The sequence below is a fragment of the Thunnus maccoyii genome, chromosome 23 (genome assembly GCF_910596095.1).
Source record: "Thunnus maccoyii chromosome 23, fThuMac1.1, whole genome shotgun sequence".
Taxonomy (NCBI): domain Eukaryota; kingdom Metazoa; phylum Chordata; class Actinopteri; order Scombriformes; family Scombridae; genus Thunnus; species Thunnus maccoyii.
The window spans coordinates 12,702,867-12,723,322 of record NC_056555.1 but is presented as its reverse complement, the minus strand read 5'-3'; the positions used below and the strand labels follow the sequence as shown (position 1 = coordinate 12,723,322).

Here is a 20,456-nt window from a genome sequence, read left to right as displayed (position 1 = left end):
CGAGGTTATTTGGTTCACTAAATCAACAAAAAAAAAGTTTTTTCCACTTACTTACACACTCTGGTAAAAAAGTAATACTGTTGAAAATGGATGATAATGGCGATGTAGGTGGCTAATCCAATGATAATGCTTTCAAAGCTGTGACAAATGAAATTCTATTCATCTCCATAGTCTTTGTTGAGTTGAGGCAGAAATCTTAGAGACGGATTTCTCAAAACCATGGAAAATAAAACCCACCATCTGCACAAGAGGTAAGAGAGAAAATGTTTCTTTTTGTGTGTGTATGTGTGTGATTTTGGTGAACTGACCTTTCAAGGTTGGCACTCACTCAGGTTCTCAGAATAAAAGAAAGTCTTTTTTCAAGTTTTAATTTGTCTTTGTCAATTTTAATACAATTATTTTTATTCAGTAATAAACACTTCCAGGTAAAACATCTGTGGCTCACACAAAAACTTAAGATTGTCTGTGCACCAAATTACAATGTGTTTGGAAGGGTAGCATTGACTGAGATGGTCTTCATACATTAAAACAGTAACTGTATTTTTTTAGCAACCTATCTTCCACAATTACAACAACATAAACCATGCACGCTGATATTCCTCAACTCCATTACTGGGCCATAGAGATTAAAGGCTGTTTCACATATTAGCACAGCTGATTTCAGCCAATATCAGCTTATCACAGATAAGACAGAAATATTTCTTAAACCAGACTGGTTGTTAATGACATACAATCGCTTAAAACTTTTTAAATTCAAACATTGCATAGTACTGTCATTTGTGTGTTTGAACATGCATTTTAAAAGTGTCTTCTTGACGGAATATTTTACCGCACTTCAAACACTGGAAAGACTTTTTGTTAGAGTGTATCTTCACGTGCCTTTTCTGCGCTCTCAAAGTGTGAAAGGATTTCGGACACAAAGAACACCTGTAAGGACTCTCTCCTGTATGTTGGCGCATATGAACTGTTAGCAGGCACTTTGCAATGAAACCTCTCCCGCAGTGTTTGCATGTGTAAGGCCGCTCTCCTGTGTGAAACCTCATGTGTAGCCTTAACTCCCCAGAGGAGAGAAAAGCCTTTCCGCACTCTGTACACAGATAGTTCTTTTCCCCTTTGTGCATCCGCATGTGTCTCGCCAGGTGCTGGATCGAAGTCTTCCCGCAAATGTGACATTTGTAGCGCCGGTCACCTGTGTGAATGCGAACGTGCATCCCAAGGCTGTATGAAGACCTGAATCCCCTGCCACAGTGCGAACACAAATATGGCGTCTCGCCGGTGTGAGTCAGACGGTGCACGTTCAGGGACCACTTGGAGGAGTACTTCTTCTCGCAAATGTCACAGTGGAAAGGCAGAGTGTGTGTTTTTCTGTGGCTGTTCCGGGTTGAAAGATCCTTAAAGACTTTCCCGCAGAAGTCGCAAGTGTTTGTTGTGCTCTTCATCTCTGGAGAGCACTTTTCTCTGTTGACTTGTTGAGGGACGCTGTCTATCCTGGGATCTTTAGAGCGAGGTTGGTGGGGTTCCTGGATCATATGCACCTTTCTGATGTGCTGCAGAAGACCTGACATCTCTCTGTCAGAGTAGGGACACAAAGAGCAGGTCTGCAGTCTTAAAGGTGTACAACTGTGTGACTCTGAAAGACATAAGATGATGAGGGGATTCAGTTTAAGTGAAATGCAGCAGAAGTTTAATCTTTTAACAGCAATATAGTATGGAATGACTACAAATTCTAATTTCATCAATTTCTTTCAATCTGTGAATTCCCATCCTTGTAAAATTACAACAGATATGTAAACAAATGAATATGGAGTGCCATACCGCAGCAGTTTACAGTTGTTAGGTCATCACTTTGTTCATCTTTCAACTTCAGGTCTTCACTTCCGTTGCCGCAGTCCTCCACAGCTGGTTTGTGATCAGTACTGTTTTCTTCAATGGGCTCCTCCTCCTCACTACAATAAAAAGGTCCTTCATCTTCGTCACCTGCAAAAATTTCCTGTTGCGAGCCAGATCTCATGCATTCACTTGAGTTTGAGCTGATTTGCTCCTGAAAGAGTTGTTTTGGGTTTGCTTTGTGAGAAACAGACAGCCTTGGCAAAAACATATTCTGAGTGTCAGAGCTGCCTGTGAGGAGAAAAAAAAAACATCATAAGTGCAAACATTCATGATATTGTGAGATGTACATATAATACAAAGAGACAACTAATTTTACTCAATGTGGGTCTTTTAGTTTCACGGTGTGTACTTGAGGATAAATTGATTAATACAATAATTAAGGTCCTTCTAAATACATAAGGGAAAGAATATAATTTATATATTCAGAAATTTCTGTGCACGTTAGCTAACATTACATGCTATAGCTAAAGAATAAAGCTATAGCGAGAACAGCCGAACCAGTGCCAAACAACTCATCATACAACTCAATGGACTTACCACTTTTTTGGGGTGCATACTGTAGCACTTGTGTTGTTCAAATTTCATTGTAGATTCCGGCACTTTTTTCAGACCTTTTTTCCCCACAGTCAGAATATTTTTCAACCACTACCTTAAAAATTTGGTCATGTTTATTAAGCTCATGACATGTTTTGATATCACCATCCGAATCGTGAATCTGGTTAGATTTGGAATTATGTGGTTAGAATTAAAATGCAGAAAAAAGAAAATACAAAAAAGTGGATCAACTTTTTTTTCTAAAAAGTTTTATTGCGTCCAAACTTGTTGTGTTCTCACAACTTCTCTCACAATCACTGGAACATCAAGCATGTTTTTAATTTAAATTACTTTGCAGAAAAATGCACAGAAACTCATTAATGAAGTCAGTGAATGTTCCAAATAACATTCACATTATGTCTCTTAAAAACTGCTTGATGGTTTAGAAGGCCATAGGGCAGGCAGTTTATTTAGTTTATTTTTTGTTTTCCTTACACACTGTAGCAGATGACTTACATTTGTTTGTGTTTCCTGACTGTTGATGGTGGACATGCAGCAGGGCCTTCAGCTGATCAGGTTCCAAAACCAGTTGTCCACATTCTTCCATGACAGACGGGTCAGTACTGAGCCACTCTGCAGTCTGAAAAGTGTAAGCAGATAATGAGCATGTACTGCAAAGACAACGGCATGACCATGTTTACGCAATATGATTCATCATTTCCTAGTTCTTTATTCACTATGTTGCTCACAGTAGGTAACAGTTAATTTGACCAAACCCTATTGTGCAGAATTTGCTTTGAAATTATTGTATACATGATTTTCAAACATTTCCGTGAGCAGCTGTCTACCAAGGCTTAATAAGATAAAGGATCGTGAAGTAAATATAGTAGTAATTGTAGTCTTCTGTTTAATATTTAAAACTGTGCACACCTGTTTAATATCCAGTACAGGCAATAGATGATCCAATCTGGAGATGAATTTCCACACTAATGAATGCAATGTGGCTTCATGTTGTTGGCCGTAGTGGATGGGGAAGACCTCCTGAGGAAAAAAGGAATGTGAATCATCACATGTGCACGTTGCACACACAGCTGGTTGGTGTACTTGTTCACATTACGAAAGAAAAACGTTTCACTGTCATATGTCCACTCTCTTGACTGATTATCTCTATCTCAATATTACTTACAAAACTATTAATTATATCAAAACATGCAAACAACCCTTTAACAGATACTCATTAAGTGTGTAAAGAATATCTGACCTTGAAAAACACAGTTCTCTCCTCTGGGTCCTCGAGCAAGGAATGAACAACCTCCACAAAGTTTGTCTTTGAATTTTCCAACTCCTCCAATTCCTAATATTTGGTATCAAAACAAACAAGATAAAAATAAACATATTGGTTGAAACGTGGACTAGTTTTTTTCTAGTGTCATCAACCTCAGCTCTTTGCTTCTGACTGTGATGCTTCGATACACTGACCAGAGCAAGGGTCATGTGACATATAACCAGAGGTAGACATGAAAGACAACTTCTGGGATTTGGTACATGTTAGTATAATATTAAACCCTCAATCGGTCATTCGGTGTGTGCCAAAAATGCACCATTCCTCCATATTCTCCATTATGTTTGATGTGACTTTTTGCCAGCTGATTTGACTAAACCAGGGATCCATTGTAGTGATGAGTGAGGAGCATGTGTGCTCCTGAGTTTTGGACATTCAATAACACAGGAAATTAAATTAGAATCTGTGAAAATGGCACAACTCAAAAACCCTCAAATGGCTTGACAATATTGTCTCTTTCTGCATCAGAAGAGAGAAAAGCAGATGCACGGAAACATCAATTAAACATCAAGGAGAAATCTGCTCTGACCGAAAACCCACGGGAATAAAGGAGGCAGGCAAAAATCAAAGACCTCCTATTAAGTGCAGTCATAAAGACAACATGGGGCCTTCCTAAGCGTCAGAGGGGAGAAGATCATTGCCTCGGGCAAAGTGAGGTGGAGATCCATGGAGGATGTCCTCAATGCTCTCTAAAGCACTAAGAGGGTTAATTGAGGAATGCTACTTAATTTAGACTTTGAAGAGTCTGCCTTTGACCTCAAAAGGTTCAGCAACCTTTCCCTTCTTTCTCCTGTAGGGACAACAGAGGAGCTTGTCCTGCCACATGACAACAGAACATCAGTTCATTGTCCACTGTGCACAGCTAAAGCCTTGCTGGGGTGCTAAGGGTGACAATAAAATACATTAAGAAATACCATAGACTGTATAAAAATAGAGAAATACAGAGGTGAAATAAGATCAACTCAAATTTCAGCTTTGCTTGTGAGCACAGAAAAAAAACCAACAAACTCCAAGTTCTAAGCAGTTATCAGTACGTTATCAACCATGTTGATTTTGCTATTTCTTTGTTTCTTTTTTAAGTCCAATAAGATCAGTGACCTTTGTAAGTATGTTCTTTTTAACACCAGTGATGTGTTTCTTTATTCTGCATGTCCCTCTTTGTAAAATATGTTAAAATGACTAAATAGTTGAGTTTTTTGGCAGACAGCAGCAGAGCCATCTAATTTGTTCATTTAAGTTATATTTCATTTTAAATCCTCATTAAGAAATATTTACAGTAAATCAAACAACACAATGTGAAACGGATGGCAACAATGCAGACCAAACTGAGAATCAACACACCACTCCACAGCTCTGTTTCAGCTCAGTTCTTCACCACACCTGCAGACATACCTCCTGACCACAGTTGGAGCCTATTTTGAGGTTTTGAATGACCTCCATGTGGGGCTGGATATTCATCAGGTTAGCTGTGCTCTCACTGCAACACAGCTTCAGCACACGCTGAAAAAAAAAACACCATAAGTAACACTTTGTTGGAAGTGCTTGGTAAATTATTTTTGGTTGCCTCGATTTTGTTTTTGTATGTTCTGAGATCAAATTTAAGGATGTAGCTTCTGTACAGCTGTAATGCTACATCAAAAAGGATCAACTTCATTATTTTGTTGCTGAATTTGAATCAAATACACTTCAGATGTAGGTTAGCTTTTGTTAGAAATCCACTCCACTGATGCTTAAAAAACAACATTTACTATATAAAGATAAATCTAGTGAGAAAAATAATGGAAGTTAAACAAAAATACGCTTTAATGTGTCTTACCCTTGCCCTTAGCCTGAGCAGGACTTGCACTTTCTCTCTGGGAGTCAGCAACTCTGGAGCCAGCTCAGTCATCATTCTGACCAGCTCCTCCACCTTTCCATAATGTGCCACATTACAACACTGGACCACTTGCCACGCAAAGGCACACATCAGACGCAAGGTTGGAACCAGGAGACACAATGACGACAAGGACAAGCGACCGCCTGCAAATGAGGTTAGAAAAAAAAAAGGCAAAAAGAAAAAAGGATTAGTCATCAAACTCTTCCACATAAAATAACACAATTCAGAACAAATCATATATAACCTTATACCATAAACTTACCACTAATAAATATCCTACCTCAATCTAGCATTTTACTTATGGAGCTTGTTGAAGTGCAACACACACTACCTGACAGACCAAATTCCAGGCTCCTTACTTCGTAGATGTTCTTATATAAGAATGTTGGAAGCTCTGACTTGATTTTGGGACTGAATTAACTCAAATCTGTTTGTTTTTCTGCCTTTGGTACTGCAATTGCATTAAAACATTCAATCACTGTCTGTCACCCTTTGGGGATTTAGTACAAAATGTTTCCCTGCAGCCTTGCAATTTATAAATATTACCAGAATTTATAACAAAATAACACAAAAAAAGATCACATATTGCAGTTACTGTAAGTTGTAAAGTACAAAAAACATCATCTTATTTTACCTAAGTCATCTGCTGCTTCAGAGATGTCATACTGCGATGTCTGCAGAGGTGCAACGCCTGAATCAGTGTCCTCAGCTGCTTGCTTGGTCTCAGCATCTCGCTTGTGACCACCAAGGACTTTATCCATTATAACAAACCATCTGCTTTTTTGCTTCTTAGAGTCCTTCTGTTCCTTCGTGATTTTATACTTTTTCTTCAGCAGTCTTATCTTTGACTTGCATTGGCTGGTGGTCTTATCGAAACCCTGAGTGGCGAGCTCTGAGCTCAGCTGAGCGAACACTCTCTCGTTTCTTTGAGTCGATCGAAGCTGCTCCTGGACATTCTCCTCTGCCCATCGGGTGAGCAGTATTTTGACTTCATCTGATGTCCAAACAGCCCGCAATGTATCTGTTGAAAGCAATTTAACTTATTTAATACAGAGACAACTCTCAATAGATGCAGATAATCATTCTATCAGCTTATGCTCCCTAATTATGAATGTCTTCTACATTATAGTCTTTAGATATTACGAGGTTTGAAACAACTTACTATCTATATACACATCTTCTGGAGATTTAAATTGTGTCAGCACTGCAAATGAATCCATCTCTGTAGATGCCTCTCCATCAGGGCTAAGGACACCATCCAAAATAGCAAACCAGTCACTTTTAACATCCTTGTATGGTTCCACTTCTTTGATTTTTTTGTACTCCTGTTTGAGGCTATCCACTTTAAGCCTGCACTGATCTGCTGTCTTGTTAAAACCCACAAAAGTGAGCTCATTGCTGAGGTAAGTGAAGACTTTTTTGTTTGTTGCTGGGGTGAGAAGCTGTTTCTGAATGTTTGCTTGTGCCCAGAGAGTCATCAGCACTTGGACTTCATCAGGCAACCACTGGGTTTCATCTGTGAAAGTTTAAAAAAGCAAAATAAAATGAAGGAGATTAAATTTAAAAAGTATAATCATAATGATTATTATTATTATTGCAGACAGGGGTTCTACAATACAGCTCTTTATTCATTCATTTAATGACTGAATCTTTTTTTAATCAGATCAAGACAAGAAAGCAACATAACTACGCAACATGCCAAATTTAAATAGAGCAACAACTTAAAACATCAATAACAACTATAAAAAGAAAATATAGTTAACACTTATTTAGAGCTGCATTCTAGCTACTTTGAATAAATGAGAATTTACCAGAAAAGGTAACCTTAGTCAACTTTATATCAACAACAATGAGTTCCAAGGCTTAAAAAAGTCCAAACACAGAGAGAGTTATCAAATTCCAGTTATTAAATTCACCCTGGCCATGTTCAATATTTTTACTATTGTGGTCCAATAACATAAGCTGGGAGCTGAGGCTCCCAGTCAAATATTTCTCCTTTTTGTACATAGAAAGTTTCTGTTCCTGCAACTGCTGTTTGTCTAAAGCACCACTACATCCTCAACTTCCCAGTGGACCAGCTTATATGTTCTCTAGCAGCACCTGCTGTAGGTTGTTTGAAATTGCATAAATGAAAACTTTCACATGCGCACAATATAAAAGAAACTTTGGTTGACACTATTAAAAACCAGCATCTGAATGGTTCCTGGTTTGAATTTCTGCTTACCATCAGTGTTCACATCCAAGCTGGAGTGCGACAGAGTGGGCAGTGAGGGCTCTGTTGTTGGTGAACATGCTGCTCCTGCTGCTGCAGCAGCCTGGGAACTGAGCACATCATCCATGATGGCAAACCATACACTTGTACGGATGCTGTTGCTTCGACTCCTGTGATTAGCGTTCATGATCCTCTTGTACTCCTGCTTCAGTTTTTTGATTTTCTCCCTGCATTTCTTTGGCGCTTTGTTGTATCCAAGCGAAGCTAGTTTTTCACTGAGGCGGGTGTAAACATTTTCATTCCTCATGTTGAGGAGGAGTTCTTTTTGGATGGCAGGATTTGCCCAAAGTGTCAACAATGCTTGGACTTCTCTTTTTGACCAACGGCACAAGGTTGTGTGATCTGGGAAAGCAACAGATCATAATTTATCAAGTCATGAAATGGAAGAAGCTAAACTCGGTACATTTTTAGAGGCAGTGTTTTAGTGGATTAACATGCATGCCTTTGACTGAAGTTTGCACTGTATTGGGGGTCACTGGGGTGCTTGAAGAGGGAGCGTCAGCATCTTCTGGTTGAACGGAGGAGGAACTTGTATCTACTGGGTGCTCTGTGAGGAAGGGTGTTGGGATGGGTGCTGTAGGGCAGGGTATGAGGGTGCAGCTACCAGGAAGGTCTATTGTAGTGGGTAAATCTGCAAGACAAAATGGACAGATGCTATTAATCTGTACAGGCAGAGGATGTTACAATGACATTATTTTTAATACTGCTGAACAAAAATGCTTGATTTTGAAGAAACCAGTCCTGTCAACCCTAATTTGACACGTCAAGTCTATCCTTATATTTATATTTTTATGCATCTGCATGCAACACAGTGATTCCAATGTTTTGTTCTATAACTACGATAATTTACATTAAGCAGATGACAGTTGTTGTGTGTGTGGTTGTCTATGCACTACAGAAAATGTAAGACTCATTGTACAACTGTATTTTGTAGTATTTGTACTTTTTTTGCCCAGGGACTGCAGATGAAAATATGCCAAGTAGCCAAGTCTTGTAACATCTCCTTTTCTTATGAGATATTAATGTTTTTTTTGTACTCTGTACCTGGCAATTATAAAAATTGGAGGTGATTCAGATTGTTTTTCAGTCATTTGTTTATTCATTTATTTGTTTATTTATTTGGATCCCCATTACCTTCCACCACAGCAGCTGCTAGTCTTCCTGGGGTCCACACCTTCAAAATACATCATAAAAACAGGATACATATAGGAGTATCTTATTAAAAAACAGAATAAACCAGGACAAGGAGTTACTAAATTGCAGTTATTTAAGAAACGTGGAGTAATTATGTATCGGTCTGGATATTGCAGTTGGTCCAAAAATGAATGGGCGTACCTAATAATATTACTTTCTTTATAAATATTAATATGCCCTAATGAAGTCTAACTTCTACTGGGAACCAGGACAGTCTGTTTCAGTACTGCTGGTGTCGTACGGACATCTTAGAACTAATCTTGCAGCCTTGTTCTGGACTGACTGAAGTCCGTTAAGGTCTTTCTTATTTGCAGCAGACCATGAACCTGACCTGATGGTTTGTTACACAGAACCATCTGAGAAGTCGTCCTTGAAAACTGTTTGGAAAAGGGCAGGCACTTTCAAAAAATACTTGGCAGGTGATTGGATGAACCATCTGTCTATCACCATCTTACTTTGCGAGGCAGCTAGATTTGCGTGATCAAGAACCCTCATAGGACGCTGATAACTCAAAGCCTGACAAGATAGATTCTCGGGTGATCTTGTGATGTCTGATCTCGCGAATCCAGCTGCCTTGCAAGGTAAGCAGACCGTGTGACTGAACAATACTCAAAATGAGATAACACAAGTGAAAATAATTACATTTTTCATAACTAATGGAGTGACAAAAAAGAACATTTTCTAGCAACTATTCTAGTTATGCCTTTTCCCATTAATTAGTAATACCTGACAATTGGCCTGTGTTTAATAACAGCTTCACAAGACTGCGTACATATTTCTTTTACAAAAACTCATCTGTAACCAGGGCTGTTGCAACCATAGAGGACCCTGAGATCAAGTCTCAGGAAGTCTGAAGTCAGTCATTTTTCTGAGAATTTGTGGATTTTTAGCTACCTGAGGAGTTACATTCTACATTTATAAACACTGGCTAATTTCAGTATAATTTTTAAAACCTATACTACTTTTTTGCAACATGTTATTGAAAAGTAGGTTAAAATACAATCTACGGTTGAAAGTCTCTCTCTCTTCCTCTCGTACACACACTCTCTTCCCCAATACACAGTATTTAAATTTTTTTCAGAAGTATTTTTTACCCATCACTTATGTGCAATTAACTTATTTATCTATTTACTACTTATATGCAATACCGCACCTGCACACCAATGTGCAATATAATGTATATTTGTAGATTTCTCTCTCATTTTATTATATACTGCTGTGCTGCTGTGCATGTGACAATAAAACCTGTTGAATCTTGAAAAAGGTTTTGTAATTTCTTCACTAGAATTTAATTCCTGGCAACACTTAGATTGAGAAATAAAATCTACAGAGTGTAATTGAAAAGTTGACTCAACGATTAGATGAAATCTCCTTATTCAATGTTGTCTTGCAGCTATTTGTAGTGTTTATTGGAGAGACTTGGACTCTTCTGCAACAATAACAAATTGAACGTACCTGTTCCCACGTCTGTTACTAGGAATTCGAGTATCATGGTGGCTGACTGTTGCTCTGTGTTGTCTGCAGTAGCTGCTCTTTTATTCATGATAGCATCCAAAGCATCATACCACTTGAAGATCTTCCCAGTTGCCTCACTTCTGTTTCTTTTTATTTTCCTATAATCTTGTTTCAGCTTCTTTATCTTCTCTCTGCACTGTTTCGCAGAGTGATACATCCCCATTGCAGCCAGTCGACCTGACACTTCCCTGAACACCTTCTCATTTCTGAGTGATTCCTGCAGGTCACGCTGGATTTTCTCCTCTGACCACACCGCAATGAGTGCCTGAGTTTCTACATAAGACCACTTTGATGGTGGCTCCATGCTCTTTTCTCTTCTTTTCTCCTCAAACTCACAACAACTAACAAGAGGAGGGTGAATGGTGGAAGGTTTGGCTGTTTTTGTTTTTGTTTTGTTTTTTTCAAAATGGCGCTCCTTCTTTGCTGCCGCTTGGATGACGACACAATATTTGAGCCAGTCAGGTGACCGTTACCTAGTTACGGCTCGGCTGAGGGCGGAGCCTGCGGTTAAGACGTGCCGTGCGTGAGGCAAATGCGTGCCATAACGAGCCAGTGGAAATGTGCTTTTACCTTCTGGTCTCATAAAATATACCCTACTTTTAGACAAGACGAAAGCCGTTAGCGTTAAATACATCAATAAAGCCGATGAGTCATGAGAAACGTACGGAAAGGAAGGAAGGAAAAAAAAGTCTACTTTTTTACCAGTGGTGGAAGAAGTATTCAAATCCTTTGCTAATGTAAACGCACCAATACATAAATATAAAAATACTCAGTTACAAGTAAAAGTCCTGCATGAAAAATCCTACCTAGGTAAAAATAAATAAGTATTATCAGCAAAATGTAGTTAAAGTATTGCACTAAAAGTAGTGGTTTGGTCCCTCTGACTGATATTATATATGACATCATTAGATTATTAATACCGAAGCGATGTGTAAGCAGCACGTTACTGTTGTAGCTGCTGGAGGTGGAGTTAGTTAACAATGTGTTGTATTTTAAAAGCTTGTTATATTATCCATTGTGTCAAATCTTCATATTAAATGTAACTAAAGCTGTCAATTAAATGTCGTGGAGTAGAAAGTACAATATTTCCCTCTGAAATGTGGTGGAGTGGAAGTATAAAGTAGCATCAAATGGAAATACTCAGGTAAAGTACAAGTACAGTACAAAGTACAGTACTTGAGTAATATACTTACTTTCCACTACTGCTGTTTATGGCTTCAAAACGGTCAATCAATGGCGCTTTTGAGCACTGATAGCTTTTGTTTCCTTGAACTAATGTTTCTAAGTTAAACATAAACTATCTAGGTCCCATTTCAGGGCTCATGATAGATGGTTTGGTGCAGTAACAAAGCAACAAGACAGTTCTTTGCAATGAGTATTTATTTTTTTCTATAAAACAACAAAACAATGAAAATGTTACCTGATGGGTTATATACATGGCTGCTGATAACAGGATAAGCAAAGGGAAAGGTAATTCACAGGACAACTTATCACACATTTGCATAATGTTAAATTTTTATAGTGCCAAAACTAAACTTAATTCTTAATGTTAATTCAACTCCATTAGAGCATCTATAACTACATTCACTGATGGAAAAAATTAAATCCTAATAAACATAAATCAGACTATTTTCACTCTTAAACAAAAGCAGAGTAGCTGTAATGTTTACAGTGCATGGTTACATACAAAGTTAAATGTTTGCTAATGACACTACATTGAACATTTAATTACAAAGCAGAGATATATTCCACAGTCACATGCGTTGAAATGCTGTTTACATGATGCCCATTTTTAAAATGTTGGATATAGTAAAGGTAGCCTCTTGAAAAAGCATTACCTTTGGGAAAATATATTTTTTCAACTTTCAGGACCCATCACATGTTTTAGGAATGAAAAAGATTACTAACCATTGACAATTTCAAAATAGATCAGAAAATGTTCAAAACACAACATTGCTATCTTATATTTCTCAAAATGTGACAGCTCAGGGTAACTTAGTTACATTAAGTCTTTTTTGTCACATCACCTAATTACATGAAAAACAGCACTGATATACAGTAAAACAGTGGACTTTATTTGGAGACATCGTCCAGCTGGTTGGGTAGTGATACCCATTATAACTCAAATTGTGACTCTTCGATGATCAGAAAAAAATGATCCTACCATCACTGAAAAACTAACTACCCAGCCCCACCTAATCGTCACTGCCACAAGGTAGCAAGTCAAACTTTGAAAATGACATGGTTGCACATTCAAAGGGTCTCTTATGCGGTAGCTTTCCGGATAGGGAGGATTTAGGTTATATTAAATCAGTGATCAGAGCATCCCTATTGATTACAAAATATGTTTCTTTGGTTAATAATCATCGCTACCTTCGTCTTCCTCATCATACTTCCTCTTGAGGGAGTGCTTCTTGTGCTTACCCCTGTATCTCCGTTTGCCGGAGAAGTCAGGGTTAGCTTCCCTCGTATGCAACTGCTCATGCTTCTTCAGAAGGCCGGGGACGGAGAATCCCTTCCCACACGTGTCGCACGTCCAGGGCTTCTTGCACGTATGAGTCCTTTTGTGGACGTTCAGATGGGACGCCAGCTTGTAGGTCTTCCCGCACACATCGCAGCTGAAAGGGCGCTCGTTGGTGTGTAGCCTGATGTGAACTTTCAGGTTCCCGACTTGAGTGAAGGTCTTTTCACAGATAGAGCACCGGTAGGGTCTTTCTCTGGTGTGGATCCTCAGGTGAACCCTCAGGCAGTACTTGCTGGAGAATTTCTTTTGGCAAACAGGGCATGGGATCTTTGCTTTGGGCACGTGGTCTTGCTGGTGCCTCTTCAGGTCAGACAAATAGACGAAGGTCTTTCCGCACTGGGAGCAGAGATACTGACGGTCGCCAATGTGATAGCCCATGTGCCGCTTCAACAAGCTGGGGACGAGGAATCTCTTCCCACAACGCTCGCACATGTGAGGGCGATCCCTGGTGTGCCAGCGCTCGTGGTTTAACAGCTTGAAAGCCGTTGGGAAGATTTTGTTGCAGTGCTTGCAGGGAAACGTCATCTGGCTCGTGTGGCACTCCATGTGTCTTTTGAAGTAGGTGGACTGCGTGAAACCCTTGTTGCAGACGTTGCAGTAGAAGGGCTTTTGGCCGCTGTGAGCGAGCATGTGCTTTGACAAGCTCTGTAACTTGGTGAAACACTTGCCGCACTGGCCACAAGCGTAAGGTCGCGCTGTGCTGTGGGTCTTCAGGTGGTTGTTGAGAAACGCCTGTGTTCGGAAACTCTTGTTGCATGCCGTGCACACGAAAGGCTTCTCTCCTGTATGGATGCGCTCGTGGTCCATTAGCTTCGACTGATAAGGGAAGGTCTTATCGCACACGGCACATGTAAACCTGTCAGCTGGAGGCCTAATTTGCTTTTTTCTTCTGATGCTTGGCTTCATGTCATCGTCCACACTCAGCCTGGCTGGAGGGAGTGGTGGCAAGGCAGGGAGCGAGAGTGAATTAGTGGCAATCTGTGACACCCATTGATGCAGTGTGACTCGCTGAGTCGTGGGCTTTTGGCTGTCTTTTGTTCCTGTGCTACCTGCATTCTGTAAGGTGGGAGCGGTTTTGATCGGCACTTGCACTACCTTGAAAGGGATTGATTTCAAGGGCAGCCGCTGTTGGTCCGGTTTCTCCGGTGGTGCTGGTGGTGGTACTCCTTCCTCCCTTCTCGTGGCGGACTGCTCCTGTGTAGAGCTCTTCTCCTGCACCAGATTGTCCGAAGGAGCTGTTGTTGTGACACTTGTTTCCTTGGCAGCACCCCCATCGTCTGTTTTATCACTGTGTTGCGCTCTCCCCTGTGGTACACTGGCAGGGACTGCTGGGCTGTCAGAGTCATCTGACATCATTCCCAAGTCTTCGGTGTCACTGAGGGAAGCAGGGCTTGTGTCCTGGAGGCTGACCTCTAAACGCTTTGGTGATTCTGGGGGTGGTGGTGGTGGTTCTACTGCTTTGGGCCGGAAGGCAAGTGAAGAGAGCACACAGTCGCCCACCGAAGATGAGATGGTTGCTGCACAGATTAAGACGTCTTTGTTAATTTCTTTCAATGATTTACTCAACAAATGTATCTCTCTGTATACATGTCTGCCTGTCTATGTTATCACAAAACACTTTCAAGTTAATTAAAAGCTGACAATACAAGTATAAAACTTTATTATTGAGTGAAACCACAGCAAACCTCTCATGAAAAGTCATGTAATACAACATATTGCAGAAGTATTAAGTAGCATCCCTTATCCTCTCTTCTAAAGGCTTGCATTTTATTTGTGTTCTACTAATCTAATAACAATTATTAAGGCAGGGAAAGGTAAACTGAAGTGACATATAGCTGTAGTGTAGGGCTGCTATTATTTGATCTATCAATTCTCTGATGTATCTATCACTTTCTTCCTTTCCTTTAAGAGTTGTTTTGCACATCTACATAATCAACATGTCTTATCTGTCTGGGTTTCATCATATGTTCATACAAACAAACTCAAGTATACCTTTCCCACTGAGGATTCCCTTGGACTGCTGGTGCAGGAGGAGAGTCTTCAGGTCGCCGGGTTCAGGGATGAAGCCTCCGCATGCTTCCAGGACACTGGGCTCCGATGAGATCATGGCACCAAGCTGAGATTTAGAAGTAGGAAATAAAAATAATGAATAAGTTTGCTGTGCATGTTTCAGGTCAGATCATGTTTTTTGTATCTTCACAGTCCAATATCAGATGGTTGGTTTGATGCAACATTCAAACGTGGATTAAAGATGTCTGGAAAAGTTTGGAATTCACTCTTGCAGGCACTCTGAAAATGCCCAGATACTCTAATGTGTGTTATTGATTACCTATTTGGCCAGTCAATAAAGTGCAACTACTAGACACCCATGGAGCTGAGAGGAACTCTGCTCCTTGCTCAAGCATGTTTTTCCACTGATCCAGATGAAAGATAGTTCCTGTTTCCAACCACTAGCCTACCCTGCTGTGACTGCCCCAAACTAAATGCAAACAACTAGCGTACATGTGCGTACCTGGGAGAGATTGGGAACAGGAAGAAGTTGCTCCAGCTTGCACACCAGGCCCGCGGTCAGAGCCTGAAGCGCTGTATCGAACTTTGTGCCATACTGAACAGGGAACACTTCCTGCAGAGAGAGATTTGTGTGTGTGAAATTAACAGTACTGTGACCTTAGAATTGTGTTTAACTTTGGTCAAAAGGAGAGTTTTATGAATTCAATGCACTGTATCTCTACATGTAGGTCTGTACATACGACTGAAATAGCTGTCATGAGAATAAATAAATGAAAAACAACATCCCCCTTCAGTTTTTAACATAAGATGTGGGAGACTTCAACACTTTTGATGAATAAACACTCTCTTTGGATTGAAGTAGCAACAGGTTGGTGTGAAAAAGAGTCAAAGTGGTTGAAAAAACTGACATGTTGCAAGATGCAATGCAGGTCAACTCCATCTAGCTGAGTATTAACAGTGTGGTGTGTGTGTGTGTGTGTGTACATGTTTATATTATATTAGCATGTGGACAGATGTGGATACCTTGAAGAAACGCTTCCTCTCAGTCGGATTTTTCAGCAGATTCTGGACCAGCACCATGAAGTTAGTTTGAGATTTATCCACTTCAGAGTCCTTCTGTAACACAGAAATTAACTCAGGTTTAATTCATAAATTAAGTTGCTTAATTTAAAGCTCAAATCTGCTCGATAAATATAAACACAAGCAACTGTGTACGTATCAGAAGAAAATTTTCACATTCTTACCCCTGAAGATGCAGAGACTTTCAACTTATTTATGAGAGTCTGAATAGCCCGGGAATCTGGTGGTCCCTCGTTGTGGAGCAAATCCAAAATGATCTAGTGCAAGAAAAGACAGAAATTATAGTCATGAGAAAAATCATGCAAAAAACAAAGATGACAATTTTGAAAGCACAAAATCTACAATGGAACAAGGCCTGCAACCACATGGAAAGACAAAGGGAGTAAAGCTATGATGACAAATGCTCTTTTTGTTCTTGATGTGTGTGTGATTTGTAATAAGGAACATGTGGAGTTCATCAACGCTGTGTGGCAAGAGCACTTTGATGTTTAATAAGTCATGCCATGCATTTTAGTAGCCTGGAGAGCAAACAGCATCAGGTATGTGGTACCTAAAGAAACTGTCTGATAGCTGGAGGGTTCTTAAGGTTTACTTATGTTATCTACCTATTAAATTAAGTTCTACTCTTTGACACAGACACATACACAATAGATGAAAGCAAACTCTCACCCTTGCCCTCAACCCCAAGACGAGCTGGGCAGTCTGCTTGAAATTCATGAGTTCAGGAACAGTCTGCGTCACCATGGTCACAAACTCCTCCACCTTCCCATACTGCTTCACGTTTCTCTGCCGTATGACCTGCCATATGTACGAGTATGTCAGCTGCAGAGGGGACGCCATCAAGCGGAGGGAGGCCAGGGGAAGGCCACCTCTAACACCTGCACAAAACACAACATAAAGCCAGTCTGTTAGCATGCATGAAAATATAGAAATACCTCTATCGTTAGAGGACGCTGGCCAGGTTTCATGTAGACAAGTCTTTAATGTCACTGATCAATTATTACATTTTCCTTCATCTGTTGGTATGCTTTCTCTAAATTGAGTGATGAATGTCTTTTTAGACTCTCATTAGCCAGAATTCACTTTTTCATACCCTTTGCCAGTTCTCAACTTAACTATGAAGGCAGCATAGACACATATACCCATTAAGGACATATATCCTATCCATTTAATATTTCTATTCATATATATGTACATATATATGTTTCAATTGTTTCAACTTTTGTACTGTCAGTGTTTGTAAACACACAGCATTCAAAATTGGCTCCTCCTCCCCGGCTCAACTAGAGAGGGGGAGAGAGAGAGAGAGAGAGAGAGAAGCGGTGGTTGAGTGAGCTAGAGAGTGAATGAAGAGCGCGGGCGGCACTGATGAGAACAAAGCCGTGAATCAGATAAATAAAACATTATTTTCTCATTGTTTCATGGTGGTTACGTTCTAAAACACAAATAAACACGCCCACACCTCCGCACAACCCTGTCGGAAGGTGCTGCATTGCTGAGTTTTGTGTGCATGAAGAGCTTCATCCTGTCTGCTGTGGCCTCTCTGCTCTGTGCATGTGTAGTTCAGCCAAGCCCTCGGTCAAGCAGACACACAGACCTGCAGCTCTTTATATATCCATGACACAGAGACAGAGAGCAGAGCGGAGCAGAGGAGAGAGACAGACACAGCGATGTAACCCGGTCGATACGCTACGAATCCCAACCCCTCACTTTGCGCGCTGTTATTGGCTGGGGGCAACACACCCACTGCAAAGTAAAAAGAAAATACAGGCAGAGGGAAGGGTCCCTGCAGGTACATACACCACCACACAGTTCCAGTGGGTCATAAGTGATGTTTGGGAGGGATTACTTTTGTATGAGTCTATATATTGTTTCTTAGGAAATCCTGCATAGTACACATTTCAGTAAAGCATCCGAATACTTATTCCACCAGTCTAAGCAGCGATGATGATGTCCCTTGGGTTTGTAAAATGTGTGTTTAATGTCACTGTATATAAGCCTGGTTTTGAAGGTGTGTGCAGCTGCTGTGGGGGGCGCTGCAGTGCAAACGACTCACTTTGATAACTGCAGATAAACTGCAGAGGGTCTAATGTGTGCACAGTATGCGCGTGCATGTGCGGTCGTGAAGAGAATAAGCGCCAAACTGCGACCGACTGCAAAATTCAAACTTTAGGTAGATCTTATGGGCAGCGTAATATTCAAAGGAGTTGTGATAGCTGATATTACACGACACAGTGGCCGACAACGATTATTTAATTTGAAACAGCCTGCTGAAGTTCGACAGCTAGCAAGCTACTAAACATTCCTCAAAATAGCTGAACAGACTAGGATATCTGCATGTTGGTCCGCGGCTGAATGCAAACAGTCTGTTCTGAGCAACAGATGGATGTCATTGCATCTTATTTTCTCACCACCTTTCTCTCGGCGGCAGCTACTGTTAGCTTGCTAGCGCTAGCTTAGCAACCTACCCGCATTGTCGGACCGTTTCTCCATTCTGTCCGCACGGTGTGTCGCTAATTCATGAGACAATCGCCCGACGGCACAAACCGGCTGAGAAGGCTGCAGTTTACCCGGAAATATTATGTTAAAAAGTGTTTAACCGTCTTTCTCCCGACCGTCAAGCCAGGAAGAATAATGGCGGCCGCTCTGTAACGGCTTTCCAAAACAAAAGTCTGAGTACTTCCGGCGGAAGTGAGCATGTAAAATAAAAGTCGTCTGAACAGACACCACAGAAACATCTGTTTGAATCATGATGTTATGATTTAGTGTTTATATATAATCTTTAAATGGTACTCATAATTACATTTTCTGTTTCTGTTACATTTTTTGTTTCTTTAATTAAATTCATTAATCATATGGGTTTGTAAGCCTAAATAGTGGAAACTAATACATACCAATCAATAAATAAAGCCCAGTAAGCATTTACATGAATGCCTCAGGAAAGACAGACGAGACATTCCTCTACACAAGAAAGCATGCAGACCTGAACAGAGGTAGAAGAAGTACTCAGATCCTTTACTGAAGTAAAAGTACCAATACAGAAATGTAAAAATACACCATTACAAATAAAAGTCCTGCATGAAAAAAATACAGCAATATTAGCAGCAAAATAAAGTTTTGCAGTAAAAGTGGTGGTTTGGTCCCTCTGACTGATATATTATTATATATGACATAATTAGATTATTAATACTGAAGCATCAGTGTGTAAGCAGCATGTTGCTGTTGTAGCTGCTGGAGGTGGAGCTAGTTTCAACTACTTTATATACAGTTAGGTAATTTAGTCCAGTGGTTCCCTACCTAGGGGTCGGGCCCCTCCAAAGGGTCTCCAGATAAATCTGAGGGGTCATGAGATGATTAATGGGAGAGGATAGAAGAAAAAATAAAGTTCTGATACACAAATCTGTTTTCAGCTTGGGGATTTTTTTTCTCTAATCTTTGATTTTTGGTGAAATATTGGATCATTTGAACATTTATTGAAATGAAACCATGTGAGAAGATTAGAGGGAAAAATCACTATTTGGTGGAGCTGTTAACAACTCATAGACATCTGAAATGTGACCCCGACTACACACTGCTTTTTGTAAGATGTCAGAAGCCAAAAAGCCAAAAAGGTTGAAAACCACTGATTTCATCTTTAATAATGTGTTGTATTTTAAAAGCTTGTTATATTATCCATTGTATCAAATCTTCATCTGAAAAGTAATTAAAACTGTCAAATAAATGTAGTGGATTAGAAAGTATAATATTTCCCTCTGAAATGTAGTGGAGTGGAGGTATAAAGTAGCACCAAATGGAAATACTCAAGTAAAGTACAAGTACAAGTTACTTTACACCACTGGATCTAAACATAAAACTGCAATAACACACAAATACACACACACACCTGTACACATTAATTTCGTCCATTCCCTCTATGATTTCATTTTATGTAGCACAGCCATCTTGTTTCACAACAGTAAATATCGCCTCAGATTTTATATGTGATTTTCTTCACATTCTTAATTTGCTCCGCTATTCTTCCCATTTGTCTAAACTTGGGCTTCCTGTTTGCCTCTAATGTCAATTACATAGAAATGTTCATAATACATTCTATTTCCCTTTTGACACCAATTCAATATGATTTTAACCTTTCACATGACCAAAATATGTGTTTGAAGTTTGCATATATTTCTTCACTTTCTGCCCAGCATTTAGAAGATGTAGACAAATAATATTTAGA

At 39.9% G+C, this 20,456-nt stretch overlaps 2 protein-coding genes across 3 annotated transcripts; both read right to left on the bottom strand.

The window, feature by feature from the left end:
* Positions 1-355: 355 nt before the first annotated feature.
* LOC121890549 lies at positions 356-11,366 on the bottom strand. Its single transcript, XM_042402948.1, has 12 exons — positions 10,564-11,366; positions 8,357-8,545; positions 7,867-8,256; positions 6,805-7,158; positions 6,277-6,663; positions 5,583-5,785; positions 5,159-5,266; positions 3,686-3,778; positions 3,355-3,465; positions 2,941-3,064; positions 1,816-2,118; positions 356-1,630 (listed from the first exon to the last, which is right to left on the bottom strand). Exons 1-12 carry the CDS (start codon positions 10,925-10,927, stop codon positions 774-776), a joined length of 3,483 nt encoding a protein of 1,160 aa, XP_042258882.1. The 5' UTR covers positions 10,928-11,366; the 3' UTR covers positions 356-773.
* A 619-nt stretch (positions 11,367-11,985) lies between these two features.
* On the bottom strand, positions 11,986-18,923 carry si:dkey-14d8.1 (zinc finger protein 629). 2 transcript variants are annotated; one of them, XM_042402960.1, is made up of 7 exons: positions 18,706-18,923; positions 16,907-17,115; positions 16,402-16,494; positions 16,181-16,273; positions 15,660-15,770; positions 15,140-15,263; positions 11,986-14,664 (listed from the first exon to the last, which is right to left on the bottom strand). In XM_042402960.1, exons 1-7 carry the CDS (start codon positions 18,728-18,730, stop codon positions 12,980-12,982), a joined length of 2,340 nt encoding a protein of 779 aa, XP_042258894.1. In that variant the 5' UTR covers positions 18,731-18,923; the 3' UTR covers positions 11,986-12,979. The 2 variants fall into 2 exon arrangements, with proteins under 2 accessions (XP_042258894.1, XP_042258893.1); XM_042402959.1 differs by lacking the exon at positions 18,706-18,923 and adding an exon at positions 17,700-17,797.
* Between the last annotated feature and the right edge of the window lie 1,533 nt (positions 18,924-20,456).

What these genes read in the sequence shown, in the direction of transcription:
- LOC121890549 (XM_042402948.1), bottom strand. Translation starts at nt 10,927, where the DNA reads ATGGAGCCACCATCAAAGTGGTCTTATGTAGAAACTCAGGCACTCATT. An exon ending in AGTGCAAACTTCAGTCAAAG is followed by an intron (nt 8,257 to 8,356) that starts GCATGCATGTTA and finishes TTGCTTTCCCAG; the next exon opens with ATCACACAACCTTGTGCCGT. An exon ending in GTCAGGAAACACAAACAAAT is followed by an intron (nt 2,119 to 2,940) that starts GTAAGTCATCTG and finishes TTCTCCTCACAG; the next exon opens with GCAGCTCTGACACTCAGAAT.
- si:dkey-14d8.1 (XM_042402959.1), bottom strand. Translation starts at nt 17,730, where the DNA reads ATGCAGCACCTTCCGACAGGGTTGTGCGGAG. An exon ending in AGAGGAAGCGTTTCTTCAAG is followed by an intron (nt 15,771 to 16,180) that starts GTATCCACATCT and finishes CTCTCTCTGCAG; the next exon opens with GAAGTGTTCCCTGTTCAGTA. An exon ending in GGGAATCCTCAGTGGGAAAG is followed by an intron (nt 14,665 to 15,139) that starts GTATACTTGAGT and finishes TAATCTGTGCAG; the next exon opens with CAACCATCTCATCTTCGGTG.